At 43.2% G+C, this 19,007-nt stretch overlaps 2 protein-coding genes across 5 annotated transcripts in view; one reads left to right on the top strand and one right to left on the bottom strand.

Moving 5' to 3' along the window:
- Nucleotides 1–3,001: 3,001 nt before the first annotated feature.
- Nucleotides 3,002–18,793, bottom strand: LOC122881619 (tetratricopeptide repeat protein 24). Of its 4 annotated transcripts, none has more exons than XM_044208036.1 (14): nucleotides 18,521–18,793; nucleotides 17,468–17,732; nucleotides 11,570–11,863; nucleotides 11,266–11,467; nucleotides 10,028–10,306; nucleotides 9,258–9,386; nucleotides 6,861–6,982; nucleotides 6,518–6,598; nucleotides 6,256–6,311; nucleotides 6,024–6,097; nucleotides 5,305–5,416; nucleotides 5,112–5,149; nucleotides 4,911–4,950; nucleotides 3,002–4,773 (listed from the first exon to the last, which is right to left on the bottom strand). In XM_044208036.1, the coding sequence occupies exons 2-14, from the start codon at nucleotides 17,660–17,662 to the stop codon at nucleotides 4,662–4,664; spliced, it is 1,734 nt and encodes a 577-aa protein (XP_044063971.1). In that variant the 5' UTR covers nucleotides 17,663–17,732; nucleotides 18,521–18,793; the 3' UTR covers nucleotides 3,002–4,661. The 4 variants fall into 4 exon arrangements, with proteins under 4 accessions (XP_044063971.1, XP_044063970.1, XP_044063972.1 ...); XM_044208035.1 differs by having other exon boundaries at nucleotides 17,468–17,699; XM_044208037.1 differs by having other exon boundaries at nucleotides 10,100–10,306; nucleotides 17,468–17,699.
- A 152-nt stretch (nucleotides 18,794–18,945) lies between these two features.
- Nucleotides 18,946–19,007, top strand: part of iqgap3 (IQ motif containing GTPase activating protein 3) — a 36,684-nt gene continuing 36,622 nt past the window's right edge. Inside the window, 1 exon segment of the mRNA XM_044208034.1 lies at nucleotides 18,946–19,007. This exon segment is cut by the window's right edge and continues 104 nt beyond it. The gene's annotated coding sequence lies outside the window, so the exon portion shown is untranslated.

The following is a 19,007-nucleotide window of genomic DNA, read 5'->3' as shown; positions in this document are numbered from 1 at the left end:
AACACACTGTGGTAAACTTTGGGCAGATTGAATCTCAGACCACCATTTCTGTTCAAAGAGGGGTTTTCTTTTTTCACAAAAATGGCTTCTTTGACTCCTCTTTCAAACCAACTCTTCTCTCTACTTAGAATCTCCACCTCGCTGTCTTCAAATGTGCGGTTTGTAGCTTTTAGATGCAAACGCACGGCGCTCTGCAATCCTGAGTTAGCGTGTCGTCTGTGCTGATAAAGTCTTTTGTGAAGTGGCTGTTTGGTCTCACCTGTGTACCGCTCTTTGCAGTTTTCCTCACTGCACTGAATGGAGTAAACTACATTGCTCTGTTTCTGTGTGGGCATCTTGTCCTTAGGGTGAATGAGTTTCTGTCTTAAAGTGTTGCCTGGTTTAAAGAAGACAGGAACATCGTGCTGTCTAAAGATCCTTTGTAGTTTTTCAGACAGTCCAGACACATAAGGGATGGAGACACCGTTCCTTCTTGGTTCAGTTACACTTTTGTCCTGTTTTTTGGCTCTTTTAACTTTGTTGAGCTTTCTGGACATGTCTTTCCTCTTTCTTCTTACCCTCTGAGCCGGTGGGCACTTCTTGGGCTCTGTGTTGTAATGTCCAGATTACACCCAGCTTGTGCTGTAGTGGATGGTGTGAGTCAAAGAGCAAGTATTGATCCGTATGTGTTGGTTTCCTGTACACTTCTATCTGGAGCTTTCCGTCCTCTCCTCTGAGTGTAGAACAATCAAGAAAGGCCAGGCGGTTCTCTTTGGCATCCTCTCGCGTGAACTTGATGTTGGGGTCCACAGTATTGATATGCTCTGAGAACGCTTCCAAGTCTTGTTTCTTGATTTTCACAAAGGTGTCATCCACGTAGCGGTACCAATGACTTGGTGGTGTGCCTGGGAACGAGGATAATGCCTTCTTCTCAAACAGTTCCATGTACAGGTTGGCCACGATGGGAGAGACCGGAGAGCCATAGCAGCGAGCTGCGAGGTGAAGAGTCTAAGTAGAGAGAAGAGTTGGTTTGAAAGAGGAGTCAAAGAAGCCATTTTTGTGAAAAAAGAAAACCCCTCTTTGAACAGAAATGGTGGTTTGAGATTCAATCTGCCCAAAGTTTACCACAGTGTGTTAACACCGTGGTCAAGCCAATCACATGCTAATCAGGTACTGAACAGTGATGAGGGAGGTGCAGCCAGAAAACAACAGGTCTGATTACTGATTACTGGGCCATCATGAAACTAATTAGGTCAGTTTCAGGTGAAACTAGCTAATCAACAGATACTCAGGTAGACTCCTCCCTGAGGGCGGGGCTTATGTAACTCAGAGTAGCTTAAATTTCTAGTTCCCGTCCCATTTTTTCACAATTGAGAATGACTTCCGGATGGGAGCCGAAACGTCTTGATTCTGAAAACAGCGTCCAGACGACTACGACTGAAATCTTTACTACAATAGAACTAAACTCCTGGACGAATGAGGGACGACACCGCCGTATTTCATTCAACTATTCACTTGGACTGACTGATTGATCGATTATACATTTGTTTTTGTCTTTAAAGTTATAATCCGTCAGATTTCAGTCCTGGTTGATGGCGATACCTGTTTAGCTGCTAGCTAGTTTCCATCTGTTGTACCTGGGCAGGTGAAAGGAAACGAATCACCTCCATTACTGACACCTGCGCGTATGCACACACACACAGTGTGCACGCACACGCACAATAATACTTTTCATAAGAATAAACACAAAACAGAATACAAATAAACTATTACACACATACATCCAAAGACTTAAAATCCATTTTAACTTCACGGGAGAAAATATGGAAATCCGTGCATCTTATTTCATTATTTAATGGCTGTAAAAGAAAATGCAGATTGTGCAAACGTGGAGCTGAACGAAGCTCTTCAACGGTGGAGGAGCAGCATTATGGATCATCTTACGCACTAAACGGACATCTGAATACAAAACTGAGTTGTCAGAGCATCACATTTCATATTTCACGTGTATCACAATGATGATACTGCTGTCTGGGACTTTCAGGGCTTGTTTATGAAGTGAAAAAAATCTCTGTATTCAAATTTGTCTTAGAGGCTTCGACTGTTAACAAATTTCTAATATGTCTAAAATTAGCTGTTACATTTCAATACATGGCACAACCTTTTAACATGCCTTTTGAATGTAAGAGTAGAATCAAGAGTAACACCTAAGTATTTAAACTCATCGACATTTTTTTATCTTTTTCTCATTTACATATTAAATATTTGGAAAAATCCTTTGTTTTTGTTTGTTAAAAAAAATACATGGTCACAGTTTTCTCAATATTCAGTGAGACACGAGTAAAAGCCTTTTCAGGCCAAACGCGAATGATGTGTGAATAAATCGCACATCAACTAAAAAATTCGAGCCCATCTATCTCTATGAGCCAATCCACACCGAGGCCGAAACTTTCATATTTCGCTGCACAGTTTTGTTTTTTTCACAGCTATTTCGATTTCAGCGAATTTTGAATGCCACCAAAAATGAGAACAATCAATGAAATCATGAGTTTTGCTCACGCGATCAATAGATTTGGACGTTAATGTCATAATTCCATTCACACTCATCAAGATGGATATTGATCGGCTGATCCATTTGGTCTCACAGCATAGTGCTCTGTTTAACAAACAAAGATTACAAAGACAACGGGCTCAAAGACAACATCTGGGAAAGTATAGCGGTTGAACTGGCTTGTGACGGTGAGTAGCTTATAGCTTCGTTGTCAAGGTGGATGTAATGGATCAACCCAATGACACATTAGACTCGTCGTCGCTATTGCTGCTGCTTGAAGACTCCACGACAAGGACGAATCGATGATTGTGTGCTGGTGCGAAGCTAAAAATTGTCAGCATTCTGCATTTTCGTTTCGTTTCCTCTCCGTAGTGAAAAGGTCTTAACTGAGCCACTTAGCAACTTTTTCCATTGTTAATGACAATTAAAGTAATCTGATGATTTTTGGACTAAAGACTAAAGACTCCTGAACAGATTGTCAGACAGACTTTACTTTTATTATTATTATAAACATATTTATATCATATATATATATTTCCCCCTCTCACCCCGTGGGGTGGTATGTGTCATCCTCAAGCTCGGGTCTTCTACCAGAGGCCTGGGAGTTTGAGGGTTCTGCAGTGTCTCAGCTGTTCCTAGGACGGCGCTGATGTTGTACCTGGACTCTCCCAGTTTGGGGGTCGCAGCCCCCAGTGCTCCCATCACCACCGGCACCGCTGTCGCTCCACATCTTTTCTAGCTCCTCTCGCAGCCCTCGGTGTGTTTCGAGCTTCTCGTGTCTTCTTCTTCTTGACGCTGCCGTCGCTCGGGATTATTACGTCTATCTCCGCTGCCTTCTTCTGCTGTTTGTCGATCAACACGATGTCTGGGTGGTTAGCCATCACCTGTGTGTCAGTCTGGATCTGGAAGTCCAACAGGATCTCAGCTCCTTAGGAGGTGTCTTCCAGTTTGACCCTGGGACCTCCAGCCCAAACTCATGGCAGCTGTTCCCGTACACTCTGCCAGCCACTGGCTTATGGCGCTCCATGTACGCTGCTCCTGCTGCTTCTTACACCCTGCTGTTATGTGCTGAACCGTCTCAGGTGCGTCTCTGCACAGTCTGCACCTGGGGTCCAGGCTGGCGTGGTCGACCCCAGCCTCTGTGGATCTTGTACTGAGCTGCCATGATTAGTGCTTCTGTGCGGTCCTTTGCTGTGGCGTATATCAGCTCATTGGTCTCAGTTATGGTCTTAGTAGAGATAGTATGTAGTGCAGCATTCACGTCTTCTGGCAGACTTTCAGAGGGTACTTTGTCACTTAGCGTTGGTAATCGTGATTGTTGTAATTGGGGGTGCCAGATGTACAGCGTGGTGATGATCTTCAATCTCAGGTCAGTCGCCCTTGTGTTAAGTGAGTCTGTGCCGTAAAGGCTTGTTATTGGGGCTTGGTACCCAATCTCGGAGTGAGGGGATGATGATGATATCTCCCCCCTGACCTGTCGTCCTGGCTCCCCCTTGCTGTAGCCTCTGCATATAACCCCTTTCACCGGCGTTGCTTGTATAGTAGCATTGCAACATTTCCATATTTTCTGCTCTAGTCCATGAATGTCTTGTTCCAGTAGCCCATTTCTCATTCGGTTGCCCTGGTTCCCCAGCACCTGATGCGGACCTTGTTGACCCTGGCGATGTCTACCGCCGGTATTACTCTTATTTTTGCGTTTTCACTCATGCCGAGGTAGGCAAGTAGCATTAAAAACCTTGCCTAGGGGTGCACCTGGATACTGCCCCCACCATGATCGTGAATCGAACCCCTGATCCCCTGTACCACAGTTAGTGGCGTTGAGCTATAAATAAAATATAGATAGTTTTTTTTCAAACATTGATTTGTGAGTCTCTGAACGTCTCGTTGCTCCTGAAAGAAACTAACGAAGTTGATCTGGTTTGATTTGATCCGTCGTGGTTCAGACACAGGACTCTGTGATGTAGATCGGACTCTGTGCAGGACTCCGTGATGTGGATCGGACTCTGTGACGATGCAAATTAAAGCAGCACTGTTTCCTTCCTGTAGACTTTATATACAGTCCAGTCAGTGATCACAGAGACTGATGATCTATAATCCATACACCATCAATAACACCATCAGGCAGGTGAGTCTACATCAGTGCACAGAACCGAGACCTCCACCTGGCGGCAGGGGACGTAGCCTCTCTGACGTCAACTGGGTCGATGGGCGGGGCATCTTTCTCCTGGACCAATGAGGTTTCACTGAAAGAAAACAACCACCAATCATGACTCACAGCTGTTGAGTAATTTTGTGTTTTTAACCTCTTTTATTTGAATCTTTATTAATAAAAATTTTATAAATAAAGTTTGGTGTGATTTGATTGATGGGTGTCAGTTACCTGTCAGTGTGAGGGTTCTCTCTGTCCGACCACAGCTCACCTGAAAACACACAGGTACGTCATCACCTCCACTTCCTGTCTGTTCAATGGAACATCTTCAGATTGTTGAGAACTTATATTTCATAGAACAGTTCTCCCGGGTTCTCAGTAGAACATCAGAGAACCAGGAGAACTCAGGACCAGGTGTATCAGGTAACTCACTGTGCTGCAGCTGGTCTGACTGGTCTGACTGGTATGAACTGGAAACACAGAGACACAAATGTTTATTGCAAAAGAAACAGGTTCTCAACCTCTGGCTCAGGACCCATCTGAGGTCACTGGATCTGCAGGTTGGGTCGTAGCAAATCAATAAGACCGACTTATTAAAACTGTTGTACTATGTAATGTGTGTTACCTGTGCAGTCCAGGTACCGTGCTCATGTATTCAGGTTCCTTAGTGGCTCCGCGCCCTGCTGACCCACAATGCTCTTCTGCTTCCTGTCTACCTGTGGCCTTCTGCTCTGATCCTGTTCACACACTGACTGTTACTTTTTCATCACACACTGGCTGCATCACATAGTGTCATTTAACGCGCCTCAGTTAACATCTGTAGCATGTGGCAGACAGCTAACATCTGTAGCATGTGGCGGAGAGCTAACATCTGTAGCACCTGGCGGACAGCTATCATCTGTAGCACGTGGCGGACAGCTAACATCTGTAGCACGTGGCGGACAGCTAACATCTGTAGCACGTGGCGGACAGCTAACATCTGTAGCACCTGGCGGACAGCTAACATCTGTAGCACGTGGCGGAGAGCTAACATCTGTAGCACGTGGCGGAGAGCTAACATCTGTAGCACGTGGCGGAGAGCTAACATCTGTAGCATGTGGCGGACAGCTAACATCTGTAGCACGACATCAGCACTGGGAAATAGATCAGTGGTGTATCCTCACCAGTTAATGTCTGTCATGACGATGCCATGGCAACGCATATTTTGTTTGTTTTTATTGCTTATATTTTAAATTATGAAAATATGCAAAATAAAGTTCCCACAGACCGTCAGGCCTTAATATTTACCTGTGGTGTATTTTACTGTTATTCTGCCTGCTTCTACCTGGAATAGGTGAAACTCACCTTGCCCCTCCCCCCTCTGATCGTCTGGTTGCTGGTTGGGCACTCTATCTGGCCTCTGTGTGATGTCACTCTTCCTGCGAGGAGGGCGGAGCAGATTAATGAAGACAGCTGGGCAGACAGAACTGATCACCAATAAAGGTCAGTATTGATACATTCGAATAAATAAATAGTTTCTCTCCTACATTCGGTCTCAGATGTGTCACAGTGACAATGAGATCTGATTGGCTGTTACCTGACCCGCTGTCCGACAGGTGGGCTGTGTGGGTGTGGTCTGCGTGGGCGTGGTCTCTGAGTGTGAAAAAAGGTGTCCTGATTAATGAATACAACATGAAATGTACAACTTGCTCCTGTCAGACTGTTAATAATAGTTTCGCTTTATTAGGTAGAACAATAATCACAGGTGTTTCTATTTCATGTATTTATTGATTTGAACTGTTTTGGGTTGTTGTGGCGCTGTGGTCAGTCGGAGGTGTGCTGTTGTCAGGTGATCAGACCTGCAGACTGACTGTCAGACTCTGCTGCAGAGCTGCAGTCAGACGCTCCACCAGACGATCCCGAACACAACCAGAACTGTCCTGAAAGTGAAAAATATGTGATTGGTTAGAATGATGTAAGCGTTGGTAAAAATCTGATTGGCTGAACTCGACTGTGTATAAATGTGTGATGTGATTGTGAGAAACGTCTCATTTAAAACCAAACAGTCCTGCATGTGTCAGGTGATAATGTGTCAATAAACAGATTTAAGAACCACTCATGTGACACGATTGTGTTAATCTCGTTTTCACATGTGACCTCTGACCTTTGACCCCTTACATTAACATACAGTTGTGTTGTTACCTTGCAGTGAGACAGGGAGGTCAGAGCCTGTTTGTAGAGCTTAACAGCTTTCTGCTGCTTCCTCTGCTTCAGGTAACACTCTGCCAACGACTCACACACCCGAACCTGAGCCAGGTGGTCCTCTGCAGAGACAGACAGGTAGAGACAGACAGACAGGTACAGAGTTGTTTCTGTCTTCTTCTGTTGAATATTTCAGTATTTCTGCTTTTAACGTCTCTTTGAATCATCTTCCTCTCTCTGTCTCAGTCAGTAAGCTTTATTGGCATGAATGTCAGGTGAACAATATTGCCAAAGCGTCAAGGATAATGCAATTCAAGAGACAGGAAAAAAGAGATTAAAAAATACTATTCATTAAGTAAAATAAATTAATAAATAAAAAGAACAAGAAAATGGCAGGAAACAGCAAACACGATAGGCTATGTCTAGATTCAGTGATGTTGTGTAAACTGTGTGTCTCTCGGTTTGTGACATGCAGTCACATGTTGTGCGGCTCAGTTAGCTGCACGTCCCTCGATTCCCTGTTGCTTTTTAATGTCATTTAGCTCTGTGAAGTTTGGGATTAACAAATCACATTTCTTAAAGTATTCCACTATCATATTATTGTATTTGTCACATTTTAAGAGGAAGTGCATTGCTGTCTCTACCTCACCTGTTGTGCAGTGACCACAAACTGTTGGTAGCCAGGACTTTCTCTATGGCGAGACTGTGGTCACTGAGTCTGTATTTGGTCAGGATCGGTCTGTGGTCACTGAGTCTGTATTTGGTCAGGATCGGTCTGTGGTCACTGAGTCTGTATTTGGTCAGGATCGGTCTGTGGTCACTGAGTCTGTATTTGGTCAGGATCGGTCTGCGGTCACTGAGTCTGTATTTGGTCAGGATCTGTCTGCGGTCACTGAGTCTGTATTTGGTCAGGATCGGTCTGCGGTCACTGAGCCTGTATTTGGTCAGGATCTGACTGCGGTAACTGAGTCTGTATTTGGTCAGGATCTATCTGTGGTCACTGAGCCTGTATTTGGTCAGGATCTGACTGTGGTCACTGAGTCTGTATTTGGTCAGGATCTGTCTGCGGTCACTGAGTCTGTATTTGGTCAGGATCTGTCTGCGGTCACTGAGTCTGTATTTGGTCAGGATCTGTCTGCGGTCACTGAGTCTGTATTTGGTCAGGATCTGTCTGCGGTCACTGAGTCTGTATTTGGTCAGGATCTGTCTGCGGTCACTGAGTCTGTATTTGGTCAGGATCTGTCTGCGGTCACTGAGTCTGTATTTGGTCAGGATCTGTCTCGCGGTCACTGAGTCTGTATTTGGTCAGGATCTGTCTGCGGTCACTGAGTCTGTATTTGGTCAGGATCGGTCTGCGGTCACTGAGTCTGTATTTGGTCAGGATCTGTCTGCGGTCACTGAGTCTGTATTTGGTCAGGATCGGTCTGTGGTCACTGAGTCTGTATTTGGTCAGGATCGGTCTGTGGTCACTGAGCCTGTATTTGGTCAGGATCTGACTGTGGTAACTGAGTCTGTATTTGGTCAGGATCTATCTGTGGTCACTGAGCCTGTATTTGGTCAGGATCTGACTGTGGTAACTGAGTCTGTATTTGGTCAGGATCTGACTGTGGTCACTGAGTCTGTATTTGGTCAGGATCTGTCTGTGGTCACTGAGTCTGTATTTGGTCAGGATCTGTCTGCGGTCACTGAGCCTGTATTTGGTCAGGATCTGTCTGCGGTCACTGAGCCTGTATTTGGTCAGGATCTGTCTGTGGTCACTGAGTCTGTATTTGGTCAGGATCTGTCTGCGGTCACTGAGCCTGTATTTGGTCAGGATCTGTCTGCGGTCACTGAGTCTGTATTTGGTCAGGATCTGTCTGCCAGTTTATGTTCATGGTTTAGGGCCAGATAGCAGTTAAGTTTGTTTTGAGTTTTGGTTTGATTCGTCCAGTGTTCCAGATAGGCGTCTTTTGTTAATAATCTGGTTTACTCTGATTATTGGTTGGAAAGCAGTGCTGGTCTGAACAGTACTGGGTGTTATTTGATCAGTAAGTCTCAGGACCAGCTGACAGAAGGAACTCTTTTGGGGGTTCAGCTCTTGGGTTTGTAGTGCCTGAAATCTCGGTGTGTCTTTGGGGCTCAATTTGAGATGTAACCAAAATGTAAGTGTTCTTTTTTTAATGTTAATAATTAATGTGTAACGGCCTAATCCCGCCCTGCATGCATTGGTTGGTGTTTTTCTTTGGATGTTTAATGTGGACCTACAGAGTTCTGCATGCAGGGCCTCCATGGGATGCTTGTCCCATCTAGTGTCGTCCTGATGACTGAGTGCACAAAGGATATCTGGTTATAGTCTAATAATCAGTAATAATTGGTATTAAATATTAATAAACAGTAATAAAGAGTTACTGAAGTTACCAATGTCTCTGAATCCTTGCAGAGCGTGGATGAAGCTCTCAGCTGCCTCCTCTTCATCACCCAGCTGACTGCAGGCAAACGCCAGGTTACTGAAACACCGAGCCTGGTCGCCACGGCAACCCAGAGAGCCTGCACACACACACACACACCTGTACAGTATATTATCACTTCATATTATACTGAATGTATTGTGGGATAACGCAGTGAATATGATATTATACATTATTATAAATGTGTAAATGGTGTTTTTTCATGAAGAAGAAGCAGAATTCAGGTTCAGGTACTTTCTGGAGTCTGACTGAAGGTTAAACTCAGAGATGAAGCTTTCAGCAGGACACAGAGTATAGTTATGATGTCATGTTGTACCCGGGACAGAAATATTAAACAACAGAACAATAAGAGCAGCACTTGTTGATGTGCAGGCTTTGTGTGTGCGAGATAATATGATGCAGAAATGAATAATAATGATATTTAACAATAGGTAATTTGCATCAGGCTTTAAGTAAACAGCGTGGATTCATCTATAACTGTTTGTACAGTTTAAAGTTGCAGGCTGATCATGTGACTCATGGCCTTTATCTCCACCTGCGGTCATCACAGGTGGGAGAGTGATTGACTTCTGCGATGTCACACAGTGCAGAAACATTATGAACATATGTCTGAAATATTATCCGTCAATTTAAACAAACACATGAATAAATGAATCCATGATTTTCATGAATGCAGCAGGTTTTACTAAAACACTAACGAATGAATGAGTCAGGACGGACTTCCTGCTCTGAGATGCCTGCTCAGTGCAGGCCCGGACCGACTGCAGCGACAGGTGAGTGACGGAGTCTGACCGTAGAGTCCAGCAGCCAGCCTGTGGTAGCCCACAGCAGGTGCGAACTGGCCCGCGGAGTTCAGAGCGGCTCCCAGGTTATGCAGCACTTTGGCCAGCAGGTGGGGGCGCTGAGCCGTGGGGCCCAGAGCCTGCTGGAAACACTGCACGGCCTCCTGGAAACACCTGAGCCGGCAGTAAGACACACCCACCGACAGGTAGAGCTCACCTGGACAGCACACAGACGACAGACAGACAGAGATGATCTGTTGAACCCTTAAATGCAAAAACATTTCTACATACCTCGAGTCTTTAGCCCCCCGGCACTTTAATTTATATACAGATAAATATATATATATATATATATATATATATATATATATATATATGTGTATACATACAGTATACATATATATATATATATATATATATATATATATATATAGACCACACTAATCATATTTATTTCTTTATACATTTGATTGTATGTTTAAATATGTGAATCTTGGTGTAGTTATATCAGCCATTTAATAGGTGAAGCTGTTGATTCATGCTTGCTGTCCGCTTCACCTATTAAATGGCTGATATAACTATTCACATATTTAAACATACAATCAAATATATAAAGAAATAAATAATAATAAAAGTTTAAAAAAACACACAAGTGCATGCAAACAAAGGAGATCGGTGCTTGATTAGTGTGGTCTGCCCTCCTTCTTACTGATTGGGTGATTACAGTTACACATTTATCGGCGGAGACCATCATCAAACGCCACCACCCGTCTGTAAACGCCCGGCAGAGGGGAAACGGAGATGAACTGCGACCCTTCTGGCTTTCGATAGCCGTGAGCAGCTGCTGTCAGACTCGCCGTGTCCTCGCTGGAGCTTTGACAGTCCTTAAAAGTGCGAACCATTGCGCCAAAACTGAAAAATACTAAGTAGATGGTCCCGCCCACCTCTGATTGGAGGGCGGTAACACGTTTTATATGATGTCATGGCGTAAATTAACCCTGACCCGGTCGACTCTGTCAGGATTGGCCTCGCAAGGTTCAGCGTTTTCAACCCACGACACGCAGATTTTCATCCGTTCGGTGAGAACGTCAGCAGCAGCTGAGCAGCTCAGCTTACGGCTGAGAAACGCAGCTTTATCGTACAACAACACATTTAACGGTTAATGAAGGTGTTTACCCAGAATCCTCGGGTCAGTGATGCTTTCTGTCAAACGCAGACACTCTGTCAGCACGCCGATGATGTCATCATGGCTGAACTGATCTGATTGGATCATGTGACTTCCTGCCTCTTTGAGGGCAGCGGCGGCAGAATCCAACATGGCCGCCACTCTGTAACTCTCTGCAGCCCGCAGGAAACCCTGAACCGCCAGAGACCAGTCCTGCACACACACACACACACACACACACACACACACAGAGCTGTCACAGCCTGTTCCAGCTCAGGTTCTGGCTCTGACTCAGGTTCAGGTTCAGGTTCTGACCTGCACTCTGCTGTGGCAGCGGCTCATCTCCATGCAGGCGTCCCCCTCGCTGCCGCCGTCTCCCTGCGATCTGTACAGCTGAGCAGCCTGCAGGAAGTAGGCGGCGGCCTCTTGGCTCTGCCCCAGTGCATTGTGGGCCAGGGCCAGGTTAAACTGGAGGTCCGGGAGCCGGGTGGCCTTCGGACCGGACTGAGCCCGACGCAGGAAGTCCAGACCTTTCTTAGGCTGGCCCGCCTCCACGTAGGCTGCACCGAGGTTAAAGGAACAGGCCCGGAGGACCCGCGAGTCCTGCAGCTGAGGAAGAGCAGAGCATGATGGGAAATCAACAAGAGTTTTGACTACGGCAGCGACAACTACTACTGCTATTAATACTACTGTTAATACTACTACTACTACTGCTAATACTACTGCTGTTAATACTACTGTTAATACTACTGTTAATACTAATGCTACTACTGCTAATACTGCTATTAATACTACTGTTAATACTACTACTACTACTGCTAATACTACTGCTGTTAATACTACTGTTAATACTGCTGTTAATACTGCTGCTACTACTGTTAATACTACTGTTAATACTGCTGCTACTACTGCTATTAATACTACTGCTACTACTGTTAATACTACTGTTAATACTACTACTACTACTGCTAATACTACTGTTAATACTGCTATTAATACTACTGTTAATACTACTGCTACTACTACTGCTAATACTACTGCTACTACTGCTAATACTACTGTTAATACTACTGTTAATACTACTGTTAATACTACTGCCGTTAATACCGCCGCTACCACTGTTAATACTACTGTTAATACCGCTGCTACCACCGTTAATACCACCGTTAATACCACTGTTAATACCGCCGCCACTACTGCCATTAATACTACTGCTACCACTGTTAATACCACTGTTAATACCACCACCACCACTGCTAATACCACTTAATACTGCTATTAATACCACTGTTAATACCACTGTTACCACTACTGCTAATACCTGCCGCTACTACCGCCAATACTGCTGTTACCTACTGTTAATACTGCTGCCAATACCACTGCTAATACCACTGCTAATACCACCGTTAATACTGCCACCACTACCATTACCACTGCTGTTAATACTGCTGTTAATACCACTGTTAATACTACTGTTAATACCACTGTTAATACCACTGTTACCACTACCACCACCGTTAACACCACCGCCACCACTGCCGCCACCACCACCACCACCACTGCTAATACCACCGTTAATACCACCGTTAATACCACTGCTAATACCACCGCCACTACCGTTAATACCACCGCAATACTGTTAATACCACTACCAATACCACCGCCACCACCACCGTTAATACCGCTAACAATACCACCGCCAATACCACCGCTAATACCACTGTTAATACCACCACCACTACCACCGCCACAATACCACTGTTAATACCACCACCACCACTACACCACCACCGCCAATACTCACTGTTAATACTACTGTTAATACCACCACCTACCGCCATTAATACCACCGTTAATACCACCGTTAATACTACCGTTAATACCACCGCTACCGCTACACACTACCATTAATACTGCCGTTAATACTACTACCACCACTACCAACTACCACTGCTGTTAATACTAATACCACTGTTAACCACCAATACTGCCGTTAATACCACTGCTTAATACTACTGTTAATACTACTTAATACTGCTATTAATACCACCGTTAATACCACTGTTAATACTCACTGTTAATACCACCATTAATACTACCGTTAATACTACTACTACACTGCTGTTAATACCACTGTTAATACTACTGTTAATACTACTGCTAATACTACCGTTAATACCACCATTAATACTACCACTAATACTCACTGTTAATACTACTGTTAATACTGCCAAATACTACCGTTAATACCACCGTTAATACTACTGCCAATACCACTGTTAATACCACTGTTAATACCACTGTTAATACCACTACCACTACCAATACCACTGTTAATACTACTACTACCACTGTTAATACTACCGCTGTTAATACTCACTGTTAATACTACTGCTGTTAATACTACTACCACTTAATACTACTGTTAATACTACCGTTAATACTACTGTTAATACTGCACTGTTAATACTACCGTTAATACTGCCACTACCACCGCTAATACTACTGTTAATACTACTGTTAATACTACTGTTAATACTACTGCCGCCATTAATACCACTGTTAATACCACTGTTAATACTACCGCTACTGCTACTACCACTCCACTGTTAATACTCACCGTTAATACCACCGTTAATACCACTCCACCACCACCATTAATACCACTGTTAATACCACTGCCATTAATACTCACTGTTAATACCACTACCGTTAATACTGCTAACACCACCATTAATACCACCGTTAATACCACTGTTAATACTACTGCTAATACCACTAATACCACCGTTAATACCACCGTTAATACCACTACCACTGCCAATACTGCCGTTAATACCGCTGTTAATACCACTGCTACAATACTCACCACTACCACTGCTAATACCACCACTAATACCACCTGTTAATACCACTGCTACCACCACCACCGCCACTGCCACCACTACCACCACCCGTTAATACCACCGTTAATACTACCACCGTTACCACCACTACCACCACGCTAATACCACCGCCACCACCACCAATACCACCGTTAATACCACTGCTACCACCACCGCCACCACCGCTAATACCACCATTAATACCACCGTTAATACCACCGCCACTACCATTAATACCACTGTTAATACCACTGCTAATACTACTGCACCACCTGTTAATACTCACCGTTAATACCACCGTTAATACCACTACCACCCATTAATACCACTGTTAATACCACTGCCAATACCACCGTTAATACCACCGCCACTAATACCACCGCCATTACCACCGCTAATACCACTGCTAATACCGCCACCACACCGTTAATACCACCGTTAATACCACCATTACCACCGCCAATACCACCGCCAATACCACCGTTAATACCACCGCCAATACCACCGCCAATACCACCGTTAATTACTGTTAATACCACTGTTAATACCACTGCTACTGCTTAATACCACCGTTAATACCACTGTTAATACCACCATAATACCACTGCTAATACCACCGCTAATACTGTGCCATTAATACCACCGTTAATACCACTGCTAATACCGCTATTAATACTACTACTGTTAATACCACTGTTAATACCACCGTTAATACCACTGCCATTAATACTACTGTTAATACTCACTAATACTGCTATTAATACTGCTATTAATACTACTGTTAATACTACTACTACTGCCATTAATACTACTGTTAATACTGCACCGCCAATACTCACTGTTAATACTACTGTTAATACTGCTGTTAATACTACCATTAATACTACTACTAATACTACCGTAATACTACTGTTAATACCACTGCTTACTACTGCTAATACTACTGCTAATACTACTGTTAATACTACTGTTAATACTACTGTTAATACTACTGCTATTAATACTGCTATTAATACTACTGTTAATACTACTGTTAATACTCTACTACTGTTAATACTGCTATTAATACTACTGTTAATACTACTGTTAATACTACTGTTAATACTACCACTAATACCACCGCTAATACCACTGTTAATACCACCGCTACTACTAATACTGCTACTAATACTGCTGCCAATACTACTGTTAATACTACTGTTAATACTGCTAATACTGCTGTTAATACTACTGCTGCTGCCAATACTACTGTTAATAACTACTACCGCCATTAATACCACTGTTAATACTGCTGTTAATACTGCTGTTAATACTGCTTAATACCACTGTTAATACTACCGTTAATACTGCTGTTAATACTACTGTTAATACCACTACTGCTACCGCTAATACCACTGCCATTAATACTGCTGTTAATACTACTGCTAATACCACCGTTAATACTGCTGTTAATACTACCGTTAATACTGGCTTAATACCACCGTTAATACCACTGTTAATACTACTGTTAATACTGCTGTTAATACTGCTGTTAATACTACTGTTAATACTACCACCACTAATACCACTGCTGCTAATACTGCTGTTAATACCACTGTTAATACTACTGTTACTACTACTGCTATTACTACCGCTAATACTACCGTTAATACCACTGTTAATACTACTGCTAATACCGCTAATACTGCCATTAATACCACTGTTAATACTACTACCACTGCTAATACCACCGTTAATGCACTGCCAATGCTGCCATTAATACTCACTGTTAATACTGCTAATACCACTGTTAATACTCACTGTTAATACTACTGTTAATACTGCCACTAATACTACTGTTAATACTATTAATACTGCCATTAATACTACTGCTGCACTGTTAATACTACTGTTAATACTACTGTTAATACTACTGTTAATACTGCACTGCTGCTAATACCTACTGTTAATACTACTGTTAATACTAATTACTACCACTGCCAATACTGCTGTTAATACCACTGTTAATACTACTGCTACCGCCATTAATACTGCCATTAATACTACTGTTAATACTACCACTAATGCTACCAATACCACCATTAATACTGCCGTTAATACTGCACTACCACCGCTACAACACCTGCCATTAATACCACTGTTAATACTGTTAATACTACTACCGCCATTAATACCACTGTTAATACTACTGTTACCGCCATTAACACCACCATTAATACTGCTGTTAATACCACTGTTAATACCGCTGTTAATACTGCTGTTAATACTACCAATACTGCCATTAATACTCACTGTTAATACTGCTGTTAATACTACTGCTAATACTACTGTTAATACCACTGTTAATACCACTGCTAATACCACTGTTAATACCACTGTTAATACTGCTGTTAATACCACTGCCATTAATACCACTGTTAATAATGCCGCCATTAACCACTGCCACTAATACTACTAATAATACTACTGTTAATACTGCTATTAATACTACTACCTACCACTGCTAATACTACTGTTAATACTTACTGCTAATACTACCGCTAATACCACTGCTAATACCACCGTTAATACTACTGTTAATACTGCTGTTAATACTACTGTTAATACTACTGTTACTACTGCTATTAATACTACTGTTAATACCTGCTAATACTACTGTTAATACCACTGCTGTTACCACTGCCATTAATACTACTGTTACTACTGCCATTAATACTACTAATACTGTTAATACCACTGCTGTTAATACTACTACCACCGCCATTATTACTACTACCGTTAATACTGCTGTTAATACTACTGCCAATACTGCTACTACTGCCAATACTACCGTTAATACTGCTTATTAATACCACCGCTAATACCACCGTTAATACTGCACTACTACCGCTGTTAATACTGCTGTTAATACTGCTGCTACTACTGTTAATACTGCTGCTACTACTGCTTAATACTACTGTTAATACTACTGTTAATACTACTGTTAATAATACTGTTAATACTACTGCTGCTACTACTGTTAATACTACTGCTAATACTACTGTTAATACTACTGCTACTGCTGTTAATACTACTGTTAATACTACTGTTAATATTACTGGTGACCTTTGACCTCAGCAGTCTCACCTGGTGACCTTTGACCTCAGCATTCTCACCTGTAGGTGACCTTTGACCTCAGCAGTCTCACCTGGTGACCTTTGACCCTCAGCATTCTCACCTGTAGGTGACCTTTGACCTCAGCAGTCTCACCTGGTGACCTTTGACCTGTAGGTGACCTTTGACCTCAGCATTCTCACCTGTAGGTGACCTTTGACCTCAGCAGTCTCACCTGTCCTGCAGCCTTCAGCGTGTTGGTAAAGCAGCTCAGAGCGTCCTCCGTCCGTCCCTCCTGCAGAGCTCTGTGACCAGCAGACGTTAACTCCTCGATGTCCACCGCCTGAACCTCCTTCCTCCTCACCTCCCTCCTCCTCCTCCTCCGCACCTTCACCTCATCGTCACCTGGAGGAGACGCATCAGACGCCATGTTGGACCTGCAGGAGGAGAACTCACCTGGACAGAGTCTGAAGAGACAGAAACGCACAGAGCTCTGCAACCTGAAAACATCAAACCTGATGAATCTGAAAATAATGATAATAATTAATCATTATTAATTAATCAGCTGATTGTTTTGATTGATTGATTAGTATTTTATTTATCTAAATATGATCCATATAATATAAAATAATATAATATAATTGTTAAGATCCAAGGTGAAGTCTTCAAACAGCTCAGCCATCAAATCCAAAAGCTTCTCCGTCATGAATCCTCCAGATTTGTTCCCTCACTGTGCGTTCAGACCGCCGCCGCGACAGCGTCAAAGTGACCGGAAGTCATTCGTTTTCTATGCGGCGCGGCGCGGCACGGAGCGGCGCGGCGCGGGTGTCGAGGGAAGTTGAAGTCTGGGCAACTTTATGGTAATGACCGATGACGCGGTTCGGGGCAACCAATCGGAATTTAGAAGTCCTGCTCCTGTATTCTGTTACCAAGCTCCGAACGAACTTTGCCACCTATTTCAGCTACGTCAGAGCGTTTCTACAGGTGTTGGCAGGGCAGCGCGAGCGCGGTCTGAGCGCACGGTTAGACTGAAGCCAGCTCACAAAATATGTTTTTAAATAAATAAAATTGTATTATTATTGTTATTATTAGAGTTAGAGGTTATACAGTAAAGCACATTGAAAGTGTCTCACTGTATGAACTGTGCTATTTTAATAAACTTGACTTTCTGTTGCTACTATTATACCTGTACTACTTATTACTAGTAACCTGCCTTTAGCAGTGTTTGCTAATGATGCTAACCATTAGCTAGCAGCGTTAGCTAACATCCCAGTGAACCGACACTTACAGTTTCCAGGTGGAGATGAAGCTCCTTCATGCTGAGACGTCCAATGTTCAGTTGTCAATAACTGTTTTGAAGTAAGATCGATATGTTTTAATAAGTGAAGCAGCTAGCAACATCTGCTATGTGCTACTGCCGACTGTGGTTGACTGTGTTGCTATGGGAACAAGAAACCGACCGCAGGGGAAACAAAGTTCGAAATATAAAGTAGATAAAGATAATAAACTATCTAGCGAGGAGTCTTACATCTAATATCATTTCAAAGAAGTTCTTAAAAAGACAAAAGTTATCAGGCGTTTACTTTATAGACGTTTATTTTATACAGCAAAATACATATACCACAATCCAATGCGGCAACGCTCCAGCCAATGGGAGAAGCGGCTGGTCGTTCGGCCAATCAGAGGGCGGCGGGAGCTTTCAAACTTCAGACAGGAAGCAGCTCCGAGCAGCGGACAGTTTCAAACCGAGGCTGAGCTGCGGTTTACCAGTTTTA

Source organism: Siniperca chuatsi, linkage group LG9 (assembly GCF_020085105.1).
Source record: "Siniperca chuatsi isolate FFG_IHB_CAS linkage group LG9, ASM2008510v1, whole genome shotgun sequence".
In the NCBI taxonomy this organism is placed as follows: Eukaryota; Metazoa; Chordata; class Actinopteri; order Centrarchiformes; family Sinipercidae; genus Siniperca; species Siniperca chuatsi.
Note: the sequence above shows the minus strand (reverse complement) of the source record. Positions and strands in the feature narration are given on the sequence as shown.

What these genes read in the sequence shown, in the direction of transcription:
- LOC122881619 (XM_044208036.1), bottom strand. Translation starts at nt 17,662, where the DNA reads ATGGCGTCTGATGCGTCTCCTCCAGGTGACGATGAGGTGAAGGTGCGG. An exon ending in CAGGCATCTCAGAGCAGGAA is followed by an intron (nt 9,387 to 10,027) that starts GTCCGTCCTGAC and finishes GTGTGTGTGCAG; the next exon opens with GCTCTCTGGGTTGCCGTGGC. An exon ending in CCTGTCGGACAGCGGGTCAG is followed by an intron (nt 6,098 to 6,255) that starts GTAACAGCCAAT and finishes CCCTCCTCGCAG; the next exon opens with GAAGAGTGACATCACACAGA.